The sequence below is a fragment of the Lycium barbarum genome, chromosome 9 (assembly GCF_019175385.1).
Source record: "Lycium barbarum isolate Lr01 chromosome 9, ASM1917538v2, whole genome shotgun sequence".
Lineage (NCBI taxonomy): Eukaryota > Viridiplantae > Streptophyta > Magnoliopsida > Solanales > Solanaceae > Lycium > Lycium barbarum.
Window position 1 is genome coordinate 50,662,026 of NC_083345.1, and position 23,575 is coordinate 50,685,600.

Sequence of the window (23,575 nt, forward strand, 5' to 3'; positions counted from 1 at the left end):
GTCTATCTTGTCGTACTCCTTTCCCTTCCTTTACTTACCATTCAATTTTCTCATATTCTACTATAGGTGATTCCCTATTCCTTCTTCTTTGCTACTTATAAGTCACAATATCATTAGCAAGCAACCCCATTGCCAACGTCTCAACCTCCAATCCAGTATAGCATTGTTATTCTTTATAATATCTGTTAAGTTACTCGTTACCATTCTCTTGTCGCATTCTCCCTTTTTATAAGCATATACTTTCTGATGTCATATTATCCAAGGTCCTTGTTGACACCCAATTTTGGCCCTCCTTTTTTATTTTATTAATTTCACTATGCTTCTCAGTCGTGAAAATTCCCCGAAAATGAGTTTGGAATATTTTCGCTAATTATCACACTATTTTTCGAGATATATTTCGCTAAAATCAAGAACATTTTTATGGTCTCTTAAAAATGACCAAACATCATATTTTATAATTGGAAAGGATGAAATTTTTTATAATTAAAATCATTCAAAAGAAAAATAATAATGTTGATATTCGTATATCAACATTGGCATTGACATTTTTCCCTTTAATCCTGCTTATTACCGTATTAGTCATCTTTTACTCTATTTTTAAATTAAGTACGTATATTAAATTACTGCTATTATAATTTATATACGTGTATATATTTTTGGAAACTAATTGAGACAAAGAAGCATATTTTTAATTGATTGAAATAGAGGGGGGTTAGAAATTAATTCATCTACCCAAAGATATTGGGCCATCTCACTAAACCAAATCAGCAGCCCAATATCCCCCTCAACCGCCCCAGCCCAATTCTCGCCGACCCGGCCCAAAACCACCTAAACATCAGCCTAACCAAACAAAATCCCTAGCTCTTTTTCCATCCCAACCAAACGATCCCCTAACTCCTTTCCCCTTCAACCAACAGCTAACCAAACGACGCCGCCATCCCACCCCGTCACGTCAATTCCATCAGCTCGTCAGCACTACCACGCCGTCGGACCGCTGGGTTAACGTGGTCATTGACGCCACTGGCCTCACAGGTCACCTTTTCTCCCGTCACCCATCTCCCTTTTTTCTGAAATGGAGCTTGACGACTCGTAAAAAGGTCGATTGAGACCTCTGAGAACGAGAAATAGCGAATCCACAGCCATCAAACCCATCTGAAAAGGTGAAAATCCGTCACCTTTTCTTCATTTTTCCTCTTTTCGAAGTTTCAGATTTTTCCCCCTCTTTTGATTCGAAATTTAAAGGCAAATTTCCCTTTGAAGAAGTTGTTGAAACCCTCAGTGTTTGCCTATAAATACGGCCTTCTTGGGCTGTTCTAGAGAGGTTTTTTTTAGGCTGAAAACTCCCCCTTGAACAAAGCTTTCATTGAGAATATCTCTTTCAAAGCTTCCATACTCAGAAAAATCGACTTTTAACCATGAGTTTCTTTTTGGCTGTCAAAATCTCTTTTCAAGTTCTCGGCTGAAACAACAAGCTTTCGAGTGGATTCGGAGACTCGACGATGACGATAGCCTTAGTTCGCTGTCACGGAGAAGGTAATCACATTCGCCCTATCTTCATCTTTAATTTTATAAGAAGTAGAAATGTCGTCGTTCAAGTATTTCTCGTCGTTTATTTGGTTTAGTTGACTGCTGGAATATGTGTTCTCCTCATTTGTTGTAAATTAGCGTGAAACGACTAATTTCGTCGAATATGTGTTTAACTCCCGTCGCCCCGTCGCTGCCGTTAAAAGCTAACATTTGAACCCCATTTTATTCCTATCGTTCATTTTCGCATTATCACATAAGTGTTTATTTTGGTTTGTTTTGAGAAGATTTATTTTAAATATGTAGCCTAATGTTGGTAGAAAAATGGTTGCTCCCATATTTGGTAGAAGTGACTATAGCTTGAAAGGATTATTTCCTACATTTTAAGGGCTGAAAGACGCCATCTCTTCTAGTAAATTTGTTGTTGGTAGTTAGCCTGAAAGAGGCTGCAGTTTTGAGAAACAAATTGCTACATTTCACCAAAAATGGGTTGTTTGTGTTACTGAGCAGCTGGATATTTTGAAGCTTGAAATATGGCCAAGCTGTTTAACCTACCACTACTAGTTGTTATTGTTACTTTTGAACAGATTTGCTGCGTTACTGAGCTAAATTTTGGCTTCAATTTAAGGTTATCTTGTTGTCTCTGCTGAACTTAAGAAAAGTTACTGTTTTGACATAAAATAAGGCTACTGTTTTTTTTACTGAAAAGTTACTGTTTTCTAGTCAAAAAGTTACTATTTTTGATTAGGGAAAAGGATACTATTTTGATTAAAAAAAAACTACTGTTTTGAGTATGTAAAAGTTACTTGTCTTGAAAGGAAAATTTACCGATTCGTGAAATTTAAATTCGTCAAATCTGTGTTTGACTTCATCGTTTGGGTTAATTTCCTTATTTTGCGAGTCTCCCTCGTTATATGGATAACTAAGTTAGTAATCATCTTTGTCCTCGTCTTACATTTTATTTTCGGGTTATCAAACTAAAAAGAAAACGTAGTGATATTTCTTATTTATTTCGAATGTAATCTTCCTTTCTCGTCTTGGTTCTATTTATCTCGAATCTTTCCGTAATTAAGAGTGATTTGGTTTGTTTTAATGTTAGGTTGCTGATTTGGAAGTATTATTTTCCCCTTTGTCCTAGCATTTTATCTTTTGTTCTGTTATTCGAAGATTCATGTGGAGTGTCTAGTTGCAATCGTGTTAGAGTTAAGTAATTAGTTTAATTTCCCTTCATGTGTTAAGTGTGCTTGCTATTTGTCTCAGTTTAAGTTAGATCAGGTTCAATGTTTAAAAATGGAGATTAATGTATGTGTTTAAGATTGTACACTGTTTTGGTTGCTACCCACTGCTGCTGCGTTTTTTGGGCCAAAAAAATTTCCATCATATTAGTTGCTGCCCACTGCTGCTGCATTTTTTTGGGCCAAAAAAAAAATTGCTACTTTGCTGCACTCGGTTGCTGATTTGTGATGGAATGTTTGGCTATGTTATTGGCCCACCGTAATTACTTTTCTAAGGCAGTGTTGCTACACTATAAGGGTACTTCGTTGCTTCCTTTGAGGGCAGATTCCTACTGCTTTTGAATGGGTTGATTGATGTGTTCTCAGTCCCATCTTACGTTAAAAATGGTTGTTGTTGTCTTGTTTGATGAGCTACTATTTTTGCTAAAAATAACAAATGCCACACCTGATAAGCTTGCTGCACTTTAGAATAAGACAGATGTTGTTTTTCCTGAGGCTAAATGCATACTATTTTGGGCATTTTGTGGTTGAAATGAGTTTGCATTCTTCAGACAATTTGGATTAATTGTTATCATATCTTGAGCTGCTCCATTCCTGGATTCCTTACTGGTATATCATGTACTGTTGCTATGCTCTTAAAATGCTACATTTTGAGCGAGATTGTTTACTGTACCTGGGGTAAAATTGTGTTTCATCCAAATCTACTTTGCTGCTATGGCACTTGGCCATTGTGTTGTTGCAATTTGATAAACTTACTACTGCTCCATCCCTTTATTTTAATAATATAAGCTTGTCTTTCAGCTCCTCTTTCATCCCTTGCGTTCAATTTTTCCTTTCTATCACTAAGAGAATAACTGAAACAGCCTATCCTTTTTTAAGTTAACAATGCGTAATGTCTCGAAATTTGATTGCCTTACAATTTAGATTGCTTCTAATCCTTTTCTTTCTTTTGTTTTCTTTGCATATGTACGTGGGAGTATACTGGAGTTGTATGACAATTCCAAATCTGCCCAGGTCATAGGAGCAGGCAGCCAGCAGATTTAGTTGCTCGTGTCTAACAGTCTTTGCTCGCGTCTAGCCGTCCCCGATCTTTCTCGTGTCTTATGTGTCGACGCCTTCTTTCCTCTCTTCAAAATTTTATGTCTTTGTATTGATGTGTCGTTACATATTTTACTAACATTTTGTGAGTTTTGTATTTGCAGTATTTATTTCTTGTTTTGGGCGTGAATTCTCAAGAATGGTTAAGAAGAATAGTTTGCTTAATCTCTTCCCGCTATTAGACTTTACTTAATCAGTTGGGTTTAAGTGTGATAGATATGTTAATTTTCTAAACAATCGCCAGGTGTTTTTTTAACTGATTTGCTATAGGAGTAAACAATTGCCAGGTTTTCTAAAAAATGAGTTTGCAGGAAACACAAAAGATGTTGATATTTACTAAGGTCAAAAAACCTAACAAGGCCCAAATGGTCTTACATTATTTTTAGTCATCTATTTTTGATAAGCTAACATGAGCAGGCCCAAATTCCGCAAGCTTAATACAAGGAAACCATATTAGGACCCAAGTATAGTGGTCCAAGTATTTTCAAGAATTACAAGGTATATACAATACTTTATATACAAAGATCCTATTTTACATGTATGTATACTATTCTTACTTTAAATACCTTTTAATCATTTTCTCATCACATGCATACGTATGCGCGTTATATTATAAATACTTATCTTTAGTATACATTATATACAACAATCATGTTATACCTCATCTCCTAAAATATACATACGTACTCTTTTGAAAACAATATATATTCTTAATACATATAATTTTACATCTTGTCTTAATTACTTTCCTTTATTATGGGTGTACCAACATACTATTTTCATACGCGCATATCATACCTGTACTATCTTATTTTTTTATTAATTCTCTTTGTCGTATTTTCATAATATGTACACATATAGTATTATCGTGTCATCATAACTATTTTTTAAGTGTTCACCTAGGATATACTATCACATATGTAGATTATTTTCTTATAAAAATATACATCTCCTTGTTCTATATGACACTTACTATTCTCATATAAGATAAATGTCATACATATTTTCCTCATGCACACATTAGAATTAACTACTTCCTTTACATATATGCACTTACTCAATTACAATAAAAAAAAAACCCTTTTTTTTTAAATAGTTTTGAGAGAGTAGTTTCTTTTCCGCAATTTTTTAAATAGTGATAATAAATAATTAAATAATACCCCTCTAGTGTTAATTAAACTAAGTTTAAAGACTGTCCTCGGATAGGCTCTGAGGGATGCTTAACACCTTCCCCTCGGGGCAAAACCCTTACCTAGAATCTCACAGGTTTCAAAGACTAAAAAATGGAGTTTACTTTTTATAAATGGTTTCCTAATATTTCCTAAAATTAGGTGGCGACTCTGAAAATTTACAAAACCACAGGAAACATAGTCATAAGTTGTGAACTAGTTTTAACCCATAAAAATAGCGCATGACAGAATGGAGACTCTGCTGGGGAGATACCCTAGGTTTTGACTTTGTTAGACTTAGTTTAAGAAGTAGATACTCGAGGGATGTTTGTTTATTTATTTTATCGCCTATTATTTATGAGTTGCTACATTGCTATATTTGAAAGGACGCAAGCCAAATCCAAACTTGTGCTCCTTATTTGTTTGAGAAAACACTATTTGTTTACCGCTTTCCTTATAATGTCATTGCACTTTCTATCGAGTCTTTGGCCGTACACTTTACACACACTGTGGTTCACGCGAGGTGTTGTCTGACACACCTCCACCCCTTCTTTGGATTCTCTAGTCTCAGAGTCGATACGGTAGTTTACTACGTACCTTCTCGCAGATATTCAGTCCCACTCCGAAGCTTTTAGGAAAAAATCTTATTCTAGAAAATAAGTCATACTGCATACACCTTAGGCAGGACAATCCAAGGTATTGTCCCCGCAAATTAGGAATCCACCCTTTTGTCAAAAGGTTCGAAACTTGAATGACATAACCCTTTATGTGAATTGATGAAATGATCCTTAAAAGACACAAGATGATTTTTTTTTTTAACAAACAATACTTATCATAACGTTTACCCTTCTTTTTTAGATGGAAATCAACCAAAACCTACCAAATATCCAAATGATAGTCTCACCTCCTCACGACCTGCAAACTTGGTGGAGGAACATAAGAGTGGCACACCGGGAGGAAGTCAGGCAACACCTCGGGTCGTTGATGTCGCTAATGGGTATCCAAGCCAACAAAACTCTCACTAAGCTGCTGATAGAATTTTGGGATCCCGCTAGTGTAACCTTCAATTTTTTAGATTTCGAGATGACCCCTACTCTAGAGGAAATCTGTGGATTCACCGACTTGCCATTTGAGGGAAGAATGTCGGTGTTACGATCCTTCATATCGGGAGAGAAATTCTTGCGCATTTTGGGATTTAATGTCTACCCGGTCCTGAGGAACGTTGAAAATGATCGAGTGAAGTTTGACTTTCTGTTTCAGAGATTTGGGCATCGAGAAAGCTTTGATCAACATCAGGATGAGTTCGCATGTGACCGTGGAAGGTGGGAGAAAATGAGGCCACGAGTCTACGCCATAGCCTTGTTGGGAATCTTGGTCTTCCCGAAGAGAGCCTACCGAATCAATATCAACCTTTTTCCACCTGTTATGAATATCTTCTCGGGACCGAATGAATTGATATTGGTCCCTATGATTCTCGGGGAGATGCCCCGAGCTCTATCAGCCTGTTCAAGAGGGCATAACTTTTTGAGGGTTGTAATCTCTTGTTGCAGTTATGGGCTGTGGAACACTTCTATAGATGCTCATAGCACAATTCAGAGCCATACGGAAAGAATGAGGTACTGGCCTGAACCTACAGGAGCAGAAGAGTGGCGCACATTCTTGGTACAGCTCACGGGAGATGCTGTTCAGTGGAAATACCCCTGGCTGTCGGGGAAACCTTTAGTGAGAACTGCAAATCTATACTTCATCGAGCTAATCGGGTTGGACGGGATTCAGCCATACGCGCCCCTCAGAGTCTTAAGGCAGTTTGGAGTCACACAGGATGTCCCAGTCTGGTCCCGCATGGCATTGCATGAAGGTAACTATGATAGGTTGGTTCCCATGGCACGAGTAAGAATTCTACAAAGAGAATGGTTGAACATGATCACGATTGGTATGGGAAACGAGAGTTGGTGCACACCCGAGTATTACGCCTGGTATAATGTGGGAGGCCTGGCACTTCTACCGACCGAAGACGGATTCGACGGGTTCACAGAATATGATGTAGCCGACTGGCTTACAATTGAGGGAACGTCAACAATGACATGTACAGGAAGGTAGTTCCGGGTTCAGTAAACCATTTGATATAGTTGGTAGAAGAGGAGGACCCAGCAGAGTTTGACAAACCAATAGAGGAGGATCCGGAAGAAGATCCAGAGTGGGAAGCAGAACGTGACCTTGCAATGGAGGTGGAACCTGAGAAATCACCCGAGTATACTCCGGCCCGACCTTCCGAGGAGGATCTGGAGGTGTAGTCCGAGCACGGGCCTACAGTACATGGTACAGAGGAAGGACCTGAGTATGATCCAGAGGCAGGTTGGACAGACCTAGAGGAGGAACCTGAGTACGACCCAGGGCCCGATTACGATCCAGCATATGATGGGGATGACAATGACGGCCCAACATGGCCCTAGACTATTTCCTTTCCACTTCTTGTTTTCTTTCCATTCCAAAAGAGTGTCGTATGGCCCAATCCCTTTGTACGCCCTCGTGGCCACCCTTTGCATTTTCATTTTAAATTTCCATCGACCCATTCCTCTTGTATGCCTTTATGGCCACCCCCTTTTGTGTTCTATCATTTCAAGCTGCCATAGGCCAATCCTTGTAAGCTCTTGAGCTACCTTTTGTTGGAATGGAAGTTATGTTTGTTCTAAAAATAAAAAATAAAAAAAAATCACAGAATGTGTCAAGAAAGGATCATCATCATCAACTTGTGTGTGACGTAGGCTTACCTCTGGCAAAAAGAGGCTCCACAATTAGGACACGCTTGTTTGCACGTCGACTTGGCATAATTATGTGATCAAATGTGTTACTCTACTCTTTCTAAAAGCCTCCCGGGCTAACTTTTGTTTTCCAAATTGTCTTCATTTTACTTTTATCCCCCAACAGAGGTTGATTTGTGTTGATCTTTAAACTGGCTGAGTCACACTACAATTTGAGATCTAAGGGAAAAATGACTATCACCAACGAAGTCAACCCAACTGCTAATCTTACCATAACAAGTGAAAATCCAGAAAGCTTAAGAGAGAGGATTAATCTGAACGATGAAGAAGAGATTGCCTTGCTAAAGCTACAATTTGACGAACTAAGAGGAGAGCTGCGCCAAGTTTGGGACCTGACCCATCTCACTGTGACTGCTTTCCCAAACCCATCTCACTTTCTGTCTTTGGATTCGCCGATTCCAGAACACTTCCCTCCATCCACATGCCCACCTCCGATACCCCTTTCTTTTTTTAACCTACCTCCAGTCGCTCCGGCAAATGTACCAAATTTGCCTAAACAAACCCCTTACGTCCCTGACTACACCCATACTCCACAAAACCCACTATCAACCCAAACTGCTACTGCACCTACTTACCCCACCGTACAGCACATACCAGCGGCACACGTTGACACTTCTTACGAGCAACATGTGCCACCGGTATATGCAGCTGGGGCTCCAATCTTTACCGCTCCTGTCACAGTCACGGTTCCGTTCAGGGTGGATCAATATGCAAAAATGGAGAGAAATGCCAAGATAGGAGAAGACGAATCAATCATGAACCAGCTGCACAGTCTAAGGAAAGAAATGAGGAACATGCGAGTCACTCGGGGAAGTGAGAGTTTGGATTATGATGATCTGTGCATACACCCGGATATTGGCATGCCAGTAGGGTACAAACCTCCTAAGTTTGATATTTTTGATGGGACAGGTGATCTTCATGCGCATTTAAGGGCCTACTGCGACAAGTTAGTAGGAGTGGGAAGGAACGAGAAATTGAGGATGAAATTATTTATTAGAAGTTTTCAAGAGAGGCGCTCACTTGGTATACTCGCCAAGATCCTCGCAAATGGAGCGACTGGCAGGATATGGCTGGGTATTTCATGAATCGCTTCGGATTTAACACTGAGATCACACCGGACAGATTTTCTCTGAGCAACATACAGAAGAAGGCGACTGAATCATTCCAGGATTACGCAAGACGTTGAAGAATTGAGGCTGCCCGAGTTATGCCCCCATTGGACGAAAGTGAGCTCAGCAAGTATTTCATTCGAGCTCAGGAAGGCATCTACTTTGAAAAGATGATGGGCTCAATGGGCCAAAAGTTCGCAGATTTGGTCAAAATGGGAGATTTTTTGGAGGAAGGAATCAAGTCTGGAAAGATTCAATCAATGGCCGCGCTACAAGCCGCAAGCAAAGTCGTACAGTCAGGTTCCATTAGCGGAATTAAGAAGAAGAAGGAGGATATATCCAATATCACACCTTACTACCGGCGAGGAGAGTCATCTCGTCGATACCCTCACAAACCCCCAAATCTTCGCTCATGCCCCTTATGTCCCATACCCAGCTTATAACGCCCAACCACATTACAACCCACCACGAGCCCCCACTTACCAAAACCCTCCAAGACCTTACACCCCTATCCAAGCACCCGTCCACCAGAATAGACCACCATATGCCCCAAGACCTCGCCCGACTCCCGAAGTCAGAAATACTCGAACCTATATCCCCATAGCCGAGCTTTTAGCCCAGTTATTTGAAAGGTTGAGGACAGCAGGATTGTTGCAACCAGTTGAAGGGAGAATCGCTGATCCAATTCCCCGAAACTTTGATGGGAACAAACGTTGTGCATATCATTCGGTAATTTAGGGACATGACACCGAGGAGTGCTTTGTTTTGAAGAACCAAATTAAAGCTTTAATCAAGAGTGGAGCAATTCAATGCACTACAACGCCCCAGAACGTGAACAACAACCCGCTACCAAATCATGGAAACCGAGCAGTTAATATGATATCATTTAATGAGGAATATGACTTGGAGGGAACCATTGCGCCCGTTGGAAACACTGAGGCATTTGTTGCAACATCCCCAACTGCTCCCATCATCACGGTACAGTTGAAGGCGCCAGTAACTGTTCAGACATACCAACCAAAATTCGTGGTAACCACTGTTGTAGCAGGGAAGCGCAGTTATGATTCTAGGGCAGTCCCATGGGACTATAAATTGAAATGGAAGGCTAAGATGATGGAAACCGCAGTCGCTCATGGAATGACGAGGTCAGGAAGATGTTACGTCCCGGAGGATTTAAACAGAGGAAGTTCAGGCAAAGAGCACCATCAAAGGGAAAACATTACTGATGCTGAGGCAGCAGAATTCTGGAAGAAGATGCAGACCAAAGGTTATTCAGTTGAGGAACAGTTGAAGAAGACACCTGCCCAAATATCGATTATGTCTTTGTTGATGAGTTCTGAAGCCCACATGGACGTTTTAGTTAAGGTATTGAGTGGAGTAAGCATATCGAATGAGACGACGAGTGAAACGCTGGCCACAGCAATCAGGCAGATGGTCGAAGCAAGCAAGATTTCTTTCCGCGATGATGAGCTTCCACCAGAAGGAACAGAACACAACAACGCACTTCACATCACCGTGAAGTGCGGAGATAAGTTCGTTTCTAGGGTATTGGTCGATGGAGGTTCAGGGTGTAACATTTGCCCTCTCAACACCCTGAGAAGTTTGAAAATGGACACGGGAGAAATTAAAGAAAGTCGTATGAAGGTCCGAGCCTTTGACGGGACACAAAGGGGTGTCATTGGAGAAATCTGTCTACATTTGCAGGTCGGGCCTGTGGAATTCCCGATCCTTTTTCAAGTGATAGACATATCATCAACTTACAATTTGTTGTTAGGAAGGCCATGGATCCATATGGCTGGAGCCGTTCCTTCCTCTTTGCATCAGTGTTTGAAATTCGAATGGGGCTGGGAGCAAATCGTAGTTCAGGGGGAACTTAGTCACACTGTCTATTCCGAACGCTCTATTCCGGTTATTGAAGAAATGGGAGAATTAGATGGATCCACCTTTCATGCTGTGGAAATCATGCAAGCTGTGAAAATAGGGGAAATGGCGGGATCTGATGAAATAAAGATGCCAAGCGCAGCAAAGATGGTAGCGTCAGAGATGTTGAAGTATGGCTACCAGCCAAAGTCTAGGTTAAGCCCAAAATCTGATGGCATAATTGAACGAATCCAACTGAAGCAACAAAAGGGTACTTTTGGACTCGGGTATGATCCTATGTTTGGATAAACTAGCGGCACCAAGAGGATCTTTGTACCAGAACAAGTTCCTGTCCAGGGTCAGATGATTGTGCCAGAGATAGATGAAGATATCATAGAAGGAATGGAGAACCTGTTCGTGAGAATGATTGAGGAGTATTGTGGGGAAACTAAAGCAGATGCCGAGATACCGACCATTCGTGATGCCGAACCAGGAGAGATCTTGCAGAATTGGACTGTCAGCCCATCCTTGGTTCGCCGGGAGTCTTGGTAGTGTGGAATTGTAGTTTGTTTTCAAAATAGCATGATCAATTGAGGCTTGAATCATGCCTGTGCTCTTTTGTCATCTGCCTTTTTCTTTAAAAGCCTTGAATGCTTCTTTAATGAAAATGCATTTTTATTTTTCTATTAAAATAGCATATCTTACTTATACTCGCCTTTCTTTAATGAAAATGCATTTTTATTTTTTCTGTTAAAATAGCATATCTTACTTATACTCGCCTTTCTTTTTCAGCACTCAAACTAGTAAAAATATTCGTTCTATGATTATGACATGTAACGAAACCATTGAGAAAAGTACAAGCGACGAACAAGATTACGAGGAATACGACGAAAACATGATGCCTGAGAATCTTCCGCAAGAGATCGAGCAACTCGAGAATCAAAAGAAGCCGAACTTGGATGAAACTGAGATAGTTAACTTGGGAGACGACGAAACAGTGAAGGAAACTCGGATCAGCATACACTTAGAAGCTGAACGGAAGCAGGAATTGTTGGAATTGCTTAAGCAGTATGTTGACGTATTTTCTTGGTCCTACGACGACATGCCCGGGCTGAGCACCGACATCGTCTCTCACAGGCTACCAACTGATCCCACCCACCCGCCGATCAAGCAAAAGCCAAGAAAGTTCAAGCCCGATTTGAGTTTGACGATCAAAGAGGAAGTCACCAAGCAGATTGAAGCAAATATTGTGAGGGTTACAACCTACCCTTCCTGGTTGGCCAACATTGTGCCCGTCCCAAAGAAGGACGAAAAAATCAGGATATGTGTGGATTATCGGGATCTCAACAAAGCTAGTCCTAAGGATGATTTCCCTCTTCCGATCATCCACATACTCATCGATAACTATGCAAAACATGAGTTGCAATCATTTGTCGATTGCTTTGTAGGATATCATCAGATTTTGATGCATGAGGATGATGTAGAGAAAACGGGGTTTACCACTCCATGGGGAGTGTACTGCTACCGAGTAATGCCATTTGGCCTCAAGAATGCTGGTGCGACCTACATGAGGGCCATAACTACTTTGTTTCATGATTTGATTCATAAGGAGATCAAAGTCTACGTGGACGATGTCATTATCAAATCTCGAAGGAGTTCAGATCATTTTACTGACCTAAGGAAGTTCTTTGAATGATTATGGAGGTATGACTTGAAGTTGAATCTAGCAAAATGCGCGTTTGGAGTTACTGCTGGAAAATTATTGGGATTCATTGTTAGTAGAAAAGGTATAGAGTTGGATACTTCAAAAATTAAGGCAATCCAAGACTTGCCTCCCCCGAAGAGCAAGAAAAAGGTAATGAGTTTCCTCGGAAGGCTCAATTACATTAGTCGATTCATCGCACAGTCAACGGTGATTTGTGAACCCATATTTAAGCTGCTGAAGAAAGATGCTGCTACAAAATGGACAGAAGAGTGTCAGAAGGCCTTCGACAGAATCAAGGAGTACTTGTCCAATCCACCCGTATTGGTCCCGCCAGAACCAGGAAAAAACCTCTATTGCTGTACTTGTCCATACTAGATGGTGCGTTTGGATGTGTGTTAGGACAACACAATGAGACAAGGAAAAGGGAGCAAGCCATTTACTACCTAAGCAAGAAATTCACACCGTACGAGGCGAGGTACACTTTGTTGGAACGCACGTGCTGCGCTTTGACTTGGATCGCACAAAAGTTGAGGCACTACCTATCTGCGTACACCACGTACTTGATCTCAAGGATGGATCCAATCAAATACATCTTCCAGAAGTCGATGCCCACCGGGAAATTAGCGAAATGGCAGATCTTGTTAAGTGAGTTTGATATCGTGTACGTAACTCAGAAAGCCATCAAGGGACAAGCATTGGTGGATCACCTTGCAGAGAATCCGGTAGACAATGAATACAAGCCGCTTACAACTTATTTTCTTGATGAGGAAATACTATTCGCAGGAGAAGATATTTCAGAGCCTTACTCAGGATGGAGGATGTTCTTTGACGGAGCGTCAAATTTCAAAGGAGTCGGAATAGGAGCAGTTTTGGTTTCCGAAATAGGTCAGCACTACCCTACCTCAGCGAAGATCAGATTCCCCTGCACGAACAATATGGCAGAATATGAAGCTTGCATCCTCGGGCTTAGGATGGCAGTTGATATGAACATCAAAGAACTTTTGGTGATAGGCGATTCTGACCTATTAGTTCATCAGGTACTAGGAGAATGGACCACCAAGAATGTCAAAATTCTCCCATACTTACATTGCGTGAAGGAGATGTGCAAGCAGTTCAGAGAGATTGACTTCAAGCATGTGCCTCGAATCCAAAATGAGTTTGTTGATGCCCTTGCGACATTGTCATCAATGATTCAACATTCGGACACGAATTACATCGACCCTATCAAGGTAGAAATACACGATCAGCAAGCATACTGTTTTCATGTCGATAAAGAATCGGATGGCCAGCCATGGTACTGCGATATTAAGAAGTTGCTCAAGACGAGAGAATATCCAGAAAATGCAACTAACAAATAGAGGCGGACCTTGAGGAGAATGGCAAATCACTTCTTCCTTAACGGAGAAATCCTATATAGGAGGACTTCAGATCTGGGATTGCTAAGATGTGTGGATGCCACAGAGGCGACGAGGTTGTTAGAAGAAGTACATGCAGGGACATGTTGACCTCACATGAACGGATTCACTTTGGCAAAGAAGATTCTAAGAGCGGGATACTATTGGATGACTATGGAAAAAGACAGCATTCGCTATGTACAAAAGTGTCATCAATGCCAAGTTCACGGAGACTTCATTCGAGTTCCCCCAAATAAGCTCAATGTAATGGGCTCTCCTTGGTCGTTCGCCGCTTGGGGCATGGATGTGATTGAACCTATCGAACCCCCTGCATCAAATGGGCATCGCTTCATCTTGGTGGCCATCAATTATTTCACTAAAGGGGTCGAAGCTTCGACATACAAGGCAGTAACAAAGAAGGTGGTAGCAGATTTTGTTCGTAACAATATAGTTTGCCGATTTGGGATTCCAGAGTCAATTATCACAGATAATGCAGCCAATCTCAACAGTGATCTTATGAGAGAGACTTGTAAAAAGTTTAAGATTGCCCAACGAAATTCCACAGCTTATCGACCACAGATGAATGGAGCAGTCGAGGCAGCAAATAAGAACGTCAAGAAGATCTTAAGGAAGATAATAGACAGTCACGGGCAATGGCATGAAAAGTTACCATATGCTCTGCTTGGTTACCGTACCACGGCTAGAATATCCACAGGAGCAACTCCCTATATGCTGGTCTATGGCTCCGAAGACGTGATACCCGCAGAAGTAGAGATACCTTCTCTAAGGATTATCCAAGATGTTTGTTTGGACGATGCAGAATGGATACGTAGCAGACACGAACAGTTGATGCTCATTGATGAGAAAAGGACGGACGCTGTCTGTCACGGTCAGCTTTATCAGAATAGGATGTCCAAATCATTTAACAAGAAAGTAAGGCCTAGGAAATTCGAACCAGGTCAGTTGGTTTTAAAGCGAATATTTCCTCACCAGGATGAAGCTAAAGGGAAATTCGCACCAAATTGGCAAGGTGCATACGTGGTCCATCGAGTGCTTTAGGGAGGAGCATTGATTTTGGCAGAAATGGATGGTAGAGTGAACACGAAGCCCATCAACTCAGACTCGATCAAGAAGTACTACATCTGAAGACATCCAAGCTAGCTTTTTCATTTCCGTTGTAATTTGCATTTCTATTGTAACAGAACTATGCTGACCTGACTTCCCACGGTGGGATACGTAGGCAACCCACATCGGGTTCGGTCTATTGTAATAGAAAATCCCAAAAACATTATCTTCATGTAATTGGAACTACGATTCGACCTGATTTCCCTTGGTGGGATACGTAGGCAATCCCCACCGGATTCGGTCCCTTTATTAATCTTCTTTTCTATTGTAATTGAGCTACGTTATGACCTGATTCTGTTTGGATACGTAGGCAGCCTGAGTCAGGCTCGGTCATTGCATTATTTTACCTTTTTATTGTATTTGAACTACGTTACGACCTGATTGCATTTGGATATGTAGGCAGCCTGAGTCAGGCTCGGTCACATCACATTACGTATCATTTTCTTTTCATTTGTACCAACGAACTACGTACAGACCTGATTCCTATTTGGGATACGTAGGCAACCTAAAAGGTTCGGTCATACCCTTAGGAAACCTTTTCTTTGTAATATAACTATAGATTAGGATTGGTCTCATCGTCAAAGACATCGCGACACTTGGCTTGAATACGAAGAAGTGTCATCAGAGGAACAGACTATGCGAAGACACCGTTTGGATGCAGGCATCAGAATGGAGAAGCTCAATGCGTTTCGGAAAATGTCATAATAGAGTTTTATTGCATTTATACGTAGTATACATACATGCATATCCGGATTCTAAAAAACCATTTTTTTCTTTTTTTTTTCTTTCTTTCAAAATGCATTTATGTACATTTCCATCTCGACAGAGATCTCCGCAACCAAAGAAGCTCAAAGGATTCAAGTGACAAGGCTAGGGCCACGATCGACACAAATCAGCACCCCCTCCCAAACTAAGAATTTTTCTTTGAGTGCAGGATTGACAGGAATTAAGGCAAGATGACATCGAAGCGAGCTTCCGATGGAGGCGTCACAAGATCCATCACTACACCATGAGCCAAAATAACCTTCTCCTATTTTATTTTGTTATCTTGGCTTATTCATCTCTGAACGTTTCATTTAAATTTGCAGGTATATCCCGAAACAGAGTCAAGGTCGATTATTCGAGAGATGGGGGGCCCCCGTTGCAGCCTTGTTCCTTAATAATAACTCCGCCAATCGGAGATATACAATCTAACAGTGACTAACTCCACCAATAGGAGATATACAATCTAACAGTGACTAACTCCGCCAATCGGAGATCTACAATCTAACAGTGACTAACTCCGCCAATCGGAGATATACAATCTATCAGCGACTAACTCTGCCAATAGGAGATACAATCTAACTGCGTCAAATAACTCCACCAATCGGAGATACGATCTAACTGCGACTAACTCCGCCAATCGAAGATACAATCTAACTGTGACTAAATTCGCCGGTCAGAGATACCATCTAATTGCGTCGACTAACTTCGCCAATCGAGGATACCGTCTAACAACGCCAATCACCCCGCCAATCAGGGACCGCCGTCTAACTTCATCAACAACTCCGCCAGTCGGAGATTTTTACATTACAGTTGTGCGCCAATCGGAGATTTTTACTTTACATTACAGTTGCTCCGCCAATTGGAGACTTTTACTTTACATTACAGTTGCTCCGCCAATGGGAGATTTTTACTTTACATTACATTTGCTCCGCCAGCTTGAAGCCTTTTCATTACAGTTGCTCCGCCAGCCGGAAGCTTTACATTACAGTTGCTCCGCCAGCCGGAAGCTTTTACATTACAGTTGCTCCGCCAGCCGAGAGTTTTTACATTACAGTTGCTCCGCCAGTCGAGAGCCTTTACATTACAGTTGCTCCGCCAGTCGAGAGCCTCTACATTATAGTTGCTCCGCCAGCCGGAAGCTTTACATTTCTGTCACTCCGCAAATCGGAGCTTTCAATTCTAGTTTGTCTACAATCCCTTCCTTTATTTCCTTATGTTATTATTACATTATAACTTTGAACTGCACAGGTATCTTTACATTTTTTGCAGATGAACACAATACAATGTGGAACTATCTCTGCCACAGCGAACTGAGGTGCCCCGCTTGATAAGGACATCAAACTCACAAGCTAGAGTCAATGAATCCGCTCTTCGCTTTAGCTCGCCAACCAGTTTTTCTTTCAATTTTGTTTTAAGAAGTCACTTCTTTTGAGAATCTACATTCTAGAAACACATGCAAATTCTTCCGCATCCTAAGGTCGCCATAATGCGATACTAGGACAATTCTAAGGGTCAGTCCCCTACAACGAGCTGATATGATCTATGACAGCACATAGATGCATTCGTGTAGAGTCTCGATTATGGGTGTGTTGCGGCCGCCACATTTATAATCAAGAAGCTGCAAAAGTACATCCCGTCATCAGAAAGACCTTCTTCAACAGCAATCTTTCCCAAAATTTGACCACATCTTCCTAACAACATCTAGTGTCACCATAATTCGACAGTCGGACAAAATTTTTGAGATATATCCTTCAAAATTTTCTATCTTCTCGTTTTCTTTGAAACACATCTGAATTAATTCTCGTTCTCTTCAACATGTAGGGAACTCAAAGTCAAGCCAGTCATATTCCATGTTAGCTATTTTCGCTCGTGCTGAAACTACAATCCTTTCCATCTCCAGAACCTCGTGTTACCATAACTACAACACTGGGACAAATTTTTTAGGATCATTCAAAAAATTTCAACAACTCGACCTTCCAAATCCCCAACAAAATTATCATTCCCCTGTCTATAACAACAAAGCCAGTGTCCTCATAATTCAGACACTGAGGCGAATTTTGGAGACCTCTCCAAATTTTACCATATCCTTGTTTGAACTACATCGACATGATTTTCTTATGGCCCGAGATATGTAGGCTACTCAGGAACCAGAAGTTCGGTCGAATTCATAAACCCGCCTCTCGAGTCCCAAAAAATTACTCTTTTTCAGTTGTCTCTTCCCAAACCAAATCTGATTTACTCGTCGGGGCAAAATTGAGTTTATGTCAACGTCTTTTCCCAAAGACTCTTTCATCATCCCTGGTCGAAGAGGGACAAGCTGTTGACACCCAATTTTAGCCCTCCTTTTTTATTTTATTAATTTCACTATGCTTCTCAGTCGTGAAAATTCCCCGAAAATGAGTTTGGAATATTTTCGCTAATTATCACACTATTTTTCGAGATATATTTTGCTAAAACCAAGAACATTTTTATGGTCTCTTAAAAATGACCAAACATCATATTTTCTAATTGGAAAGGATGAAATTTTTTATAATTAAAATCATTCAACAGAAAAATAATAATGTTGATATTCGTATATCAACATTGGCATTGACATTTTTCCCTTTAATCCTGCTTATTACCGTATTAGTCATCTTTTACTCTATTTTTAAATTAAGTACGTATATTAAATTACTGGTATTATAATTTATATAGGTGTATATATTTTTGGAAACTAATTGAGACAAAGAAGCATATTTTTAATTGATTGAAATAGAGGGGGCTTAGAAATTAATTCATCTACCCAAAGATATTGGGCCATCTCACTAAACCAAATCAGCAGCCCAATATCCCCCTCAACCGCCCCAGCCCAATTCTCGCCGACCCGGCCCAAAACCACCTAAAAATCAGCCTAACCAAACAAAATCCCTAACTATTTTTCCATCCCAACCAAACGATCCCCTAACTCTTTTCCCCTTCAACCAACAGTTAACCAAACGACGCCGCCATCCCACCCCGTCACGTCACTTCCATCACCTCGTCAGCACTACCACACCGTCGGACCGCTGGGTTAACGTGGTCAGCGACGCCACTGGCCTCACAGGTCACCTTTTCTCCCGTCACCCATCTCCCTTTTTCTGAAATGGAGCTTGACGACTCGTAAAAAGGTCGATTGAGACCTCTGAGAACGAGAAAGAGCAAATCCCCAGCCATCAAACCCATCTGAAAAGGTGAAAATCCGTCACTTTTTCTTCATTTTTCCTCTTTTTGAAGTTTCAGATTTTTTCCCCCTCTTTTGATTCGAAATTTAAAGGAAAATTTCCCTTTGAAGAAGCTGTTGAAACCCTCAGTGTTTGCCTATAAATACGGCCTTCTTGGGCTGTTCTAGAGAGGTTTTTTTTAGGCTGAAAACTCCCCCTTGAACAAAGCTTTCATTGAGAATATCTCTTTCAAAGCTTCCATACTCAGAAAAATCTTCTTTTAACCATGAGTTTCTTTTTGGCTGTCAAAATCTCTTTTCAAGTTCTCGGCTGAAACAACAAGCTTTCAAGTGGATTCGGAGACTCGACGACGACGATAGCCTTAGTTCGCTGTCACAGAGAAGGTAATCACATTCGCCCTATCTTCGTCTTTAATTTTATAAGAAGTAGAAATGTAGTCGTTCAAGTATTTCTCGTCGTTTATTTGGTTTAGTTGGCTGCTGGAATATGTGTTCTCCTCATTTGTTGTAAATTAGCGTGAAACGACTAATTTCGTCGAATATGTGTTTAACTCCCGTCGCCCCGTCGCTGCCGTTAAAAGCTAACATTTGAACCCCATTTTATTCCTATCGTTCATTTTCGCATTATCAAATAAGTGTTTATTTTGGTTTGTTTTCAGAAGATTTATTTTAAATAAGTAGCTTAATGTTGGTAGAAAAATGGTTGCTCCCATATTTGGTAGAAGTGACTATAGCTTGAAAGGATTATTTCCTACATTTTAAGGGCTGAAAGACGCCATCTCTTTTAGTAAATTTGTTGTTGCTAGTTGGCCTGAAAGAGGCTGCAGTTTTGTGAAACAAATTGCTACATTTCACCAAAAATGGGTTGTTTGTGTTACTGAGAAGCTAGATATTTTGAAGCTTGAAATATGGCCAAGCTGTTTAACCTACCACTAGTAGTTGTTATTGTTACTCTTGAACAGATTTGCTGCGTTACTGAGCTAAATTTTGGCTTCAATTTAAGGTTATCTTGTTGTCTCTGCTGAACTTAAGAAAAGTTACTGTTTTGACATAAAAGAAGGCTACCGTTTTTTTTTTACTAAAAAGTTACTGTTTTCTAGTCAAAAAGTTACTATTTTGATTAAAAAAAAACTATTGTTTTGAGTATGTAAAAGTTACTAGTCTTGAAAGGAAAATTTACCGATTCGTGAAATTTAAATTCGTCAAATCTGTGTTTGACTTCATCGTTTGGGTTAATTTCTCTATTTTGCGAGTCTCCCTCGTTATATGGCTAACTAAGTTAGTAATCATCTTTGTCCTCGTCTTACATTTTATTTTCGGGTTATCAAACTAAAAAGAAAACGTAGTGATATTTCTTATTTATTTCGAATGTAATCTTCCTTTCTCGTCTTGGTTCTATTTATCTCGAATCTTTCCGTAATTAAGAGTGATTTGGTTTGTTAAATGTTAGGTTGCTGATTTGGAAGTATTATTTTCCCCTTTGTCCTAGCATTTTATCTTTTGTTCTGTTATTCCAAGATTCATGTGGAGTGTCTAGTTGCAATCGTGTTAGAGTTAAGTAATTAGTTTAATTTCCCTTCATGTGTTAAGTGTGCTTGCTATTTGTCTCAGTTTAAGTTAGATCAGGTTCAATGTTTAAAAATTGAGATTAATGTACGTGTTTAAGATTGTACACTGTTTTGGTTGCTGCCCACTGCTGCTGCGTTTTTTGGACCAAAACAATTTCCATCATATTAGTTGCTGCCCACTGCTGCTGAATTTTTTTGGGCCAAAAAAAAATTGCTACTTTGCTGCGCTCGGTTGCTGATTTCTGATGGAACGTTTGGCTATGTTCTTGGCCCACCGTAATTACTTTTCTAAGGCAGTGTTGCTACACTATAAGGGTACTTCGTTGCTTCCTTTGAGGGCAGATTCCTACTGCTTTTGAATGGGTTGATTGATGTGTTCTCAGTCACATCTTTCGTTAAAAATGGTTGTTTGTTGTCTTGTTTGATGAGCTACTATTTTTGCTAAAAATAACAAATGCCACACCTGATAAGCTTGCTGCACTTTAGAATAAGACAGATGTTGTTTTTCCTGAGGCTAAATGCATACTATTTTGGGCATTTTGTGGCTGAAATGAGTTTGCATTCTTCAGACAGTTTGGATTAATTGTTATCATATCTTGAGCTGCTCCATTCCTGGATTCCTTACTGGTATATCATGTACTGTTGCTATGCTCTTAAAATGCTACATTTTGAGCGAGATTGTTTACTGTACCTGGGGTAAAATTGTGTTTCATCCAAATCTACTTTGCTGCTATGGCACTTGGCCATTGTGTTGTTGCAATTTGATAAACTTACTACTGCTCCATCCCTTTATTTTAATAATATAAGCTTGTCTTTCAGCTCCTCTTTTATCCCTTGCGTTCAATGTTTTCCTTTCTATCACTAAGAGAATAACTGAAACATCCAATCCTTTTTTAAGTTAACAATGCGTAATGTCTCGAAATTTGATTGCCTTACAATTTATATTGCTTCTAATCCTTTTCTTTCTTTTGTTTTCTTTGCGTATGTACGTGGGAGTATATTGGAGTTGTATGACAACTCCAAATCTGCCCAGGTCATAGGAGCAGGCAGCCAGCAGATTTATTTGCTCGTGTCTAACAGTCTTTGCTCGCGTCTAGCCGTCCCCGATCTCTCTCGTGTCTTATGTTTCGACGCCTTCTTTCCTCTCTTCAAAGTTTTATGTCTTTGTATTGATGTGTCGTTACATATTTTACTAACATTTTGTGAGTTTTGTATTTGCAGTATTTATTTCTTGTTTTGGGCGTGAATTCTCAAGAATGGTTAAGAAGAATAGTTTGCTTAATGTCTTCCCGCTATTAGACTTTACTTAATCAGTTGGGTTTAAGTGTGATAGATATGTTAATTTTCTAAACAATCGCCAGGTTTTTTTTTTAACTGATTTGCTATAGGAGTAAACAATTTCCAGGTTTTCTAAAAAATGAGTTTGCAGGAAACACAAAAGATGTTGATATTTACTAGAGTCAAAAAACCTAACAAGGCCCAAATGGTCTTACATTTTTTTTAGTCATCTATTTTTGATAAGCTAACATGAGCAGGCCCAAATTCCGCAAGCTTAATACAAGGAAACCATATTAGGACCCAAGTATAGTGGTCCAAGTATTTTCAAGAATTACAAGGTATATACTCTACTTTATATACAAAGATCTTATTTTACATATATGTATACTATTCTTACTTTAAATACCTTTTAATCATTTTCTCATCACATGCATACGTATGCGCGTTATATTATAAATACTTATCTTTGGTATACATTATATACAACAATCATGTTATACCTCATCTTCTAAAATATACATACGTACTCTTTTGAAAACAATATATATTCTTAGCACATATAATTTTACATCTTGTCTTAATTACTTTCCTTTATTATGGGTGTACCAACATACTATTTTCATACGCGCATATCATACCTGTACTATCTTATTTTTTTATTAATTCCCTTAGTCGTATTTTCATAATATGTACACATATAGTATTATCGTGTCATCATAACTATTTTTTAAGTGTTCACCTAGGATATACTATCACATATGTAGATTATTTTCTTATAAAAATATACATCTCCTTGTTCTATATGACACTTACTATTCTCATATAAGATAAATGTCATACATATTTTCCTCATGCACACATTAGAATTAACTACTTCCTTTACATATATGCACTTACTCACATAGTTACAATTACAATAAAAAAAAAACCTTTTTTTTAAATAGTTTTGAGAGAGTAGTTTCTTTTCCGCAATTTTTTAAATAGGTGATAATAAATAATTAAATAATCCTCCTCTAGTGTTAATTAAACTAAGTTTAAAGACTGTCCTCGGATAGGCTCTGAGGGATGCTTAACATCTTCCCCTCGGGGTAAATAAAACCCTTACCTAGAATCTCACAGGTTTCAAAGACTAAAAAATGGAGTTTACTTTTTATAAATGGTTTCCTAATATTTCCTAAAATTAGGTGGCGACTCTGAAAATTTACAAAACCAGAGGAAACATAGTCATAAGTTGTGAACTAGTTTTAACCCGTTAAAAATAGCGCATGACAGTCCTTACAAATAATTCTCAGCACTGTCTCAAATATCATCTTGACTACTATTCGTTTATCGCTGGCTTTCAGATCTTACCAACTTGTTTCAGCATGGGATCTCGCTTGAAGTTTGAGTATCCATATTGGATATATTATAGTGTCAATTGTTTCCATTTGTACTTACTTTGCTTTCACCCGCTTCCCCCCTTTGGGGGTTGTACTTATACCATATCCATGTATTTTCTTTATCATTTATAACTTTGGTTCCCCACGTACGAAACCTTAACCAACTCACGAAGCGATGAGAACTCTCGATGTGTAGTACAAAATCTTATCTGATGGTTGGTACCCGAGTACTGTAATTAATGTAGCAATTTATCCAAAGCCACATTCCATTTATTCCAATCAGTAATTAGCTAGTGCTTATAGTCGTTTCAAATTCTCAATTAGGTAGCACTTATATTCTGATGA

At 39.6% G+C, this 23,575-nt stretch overlaps 1 protein-coding gene and 1 long non-coding RNA gene across 3 annotated transcripts; both read left to right on the forward strand.

Annotated features, from left to right (window-relative positions):
* Positions 1-731: 731 nt before the first annotated feature.
* On the forward strand, positions 732-12,383 carry LOC132608695 (uncharacterized). Of its 2 annotated transcripts, XM_060322438.1 has the most exons (3): positions 732-1,160; positions 1,453-1,533; positions 5,885-12,383. In XM_060322438.1, the coding sequence occupies exon 3, from the start codon at positions 9,834-9,836 to the stop codon at positions 11,124-11,126; it is 1,293 nt and encodes a 430-aa protein (XP_060178421.1). In that variant the 5' UTR covers positions 732-1,160; positions 1,453-1,533; positions 5,885-9,833; the 3' UTR covers positions 11,127-12,383. The 2 variants fall into 2 exon arrangements, with proteins under 2 accessions (XP_060178421.1, XP_060178420.1); XM_060322437.1 differs by having other exon boundaries at positions 732-1,533.
* A 4,605-nt stretch (positions 12,384-16,988) lies between these two features.
* Positions 16,989-21,860, forward strand: LOC132608696 (uncharacterized). The gene is made up of 2 exons (XR_009570483.1): positions 16,989-19,015; positions 19,309-21,860. It is a non-coding gene; the product is annotated as an uncharacterized LOC132608696 (long non-coding RNA).
* Positions 21,861-23,575: the final 1,715 nt, after the last annotated feature.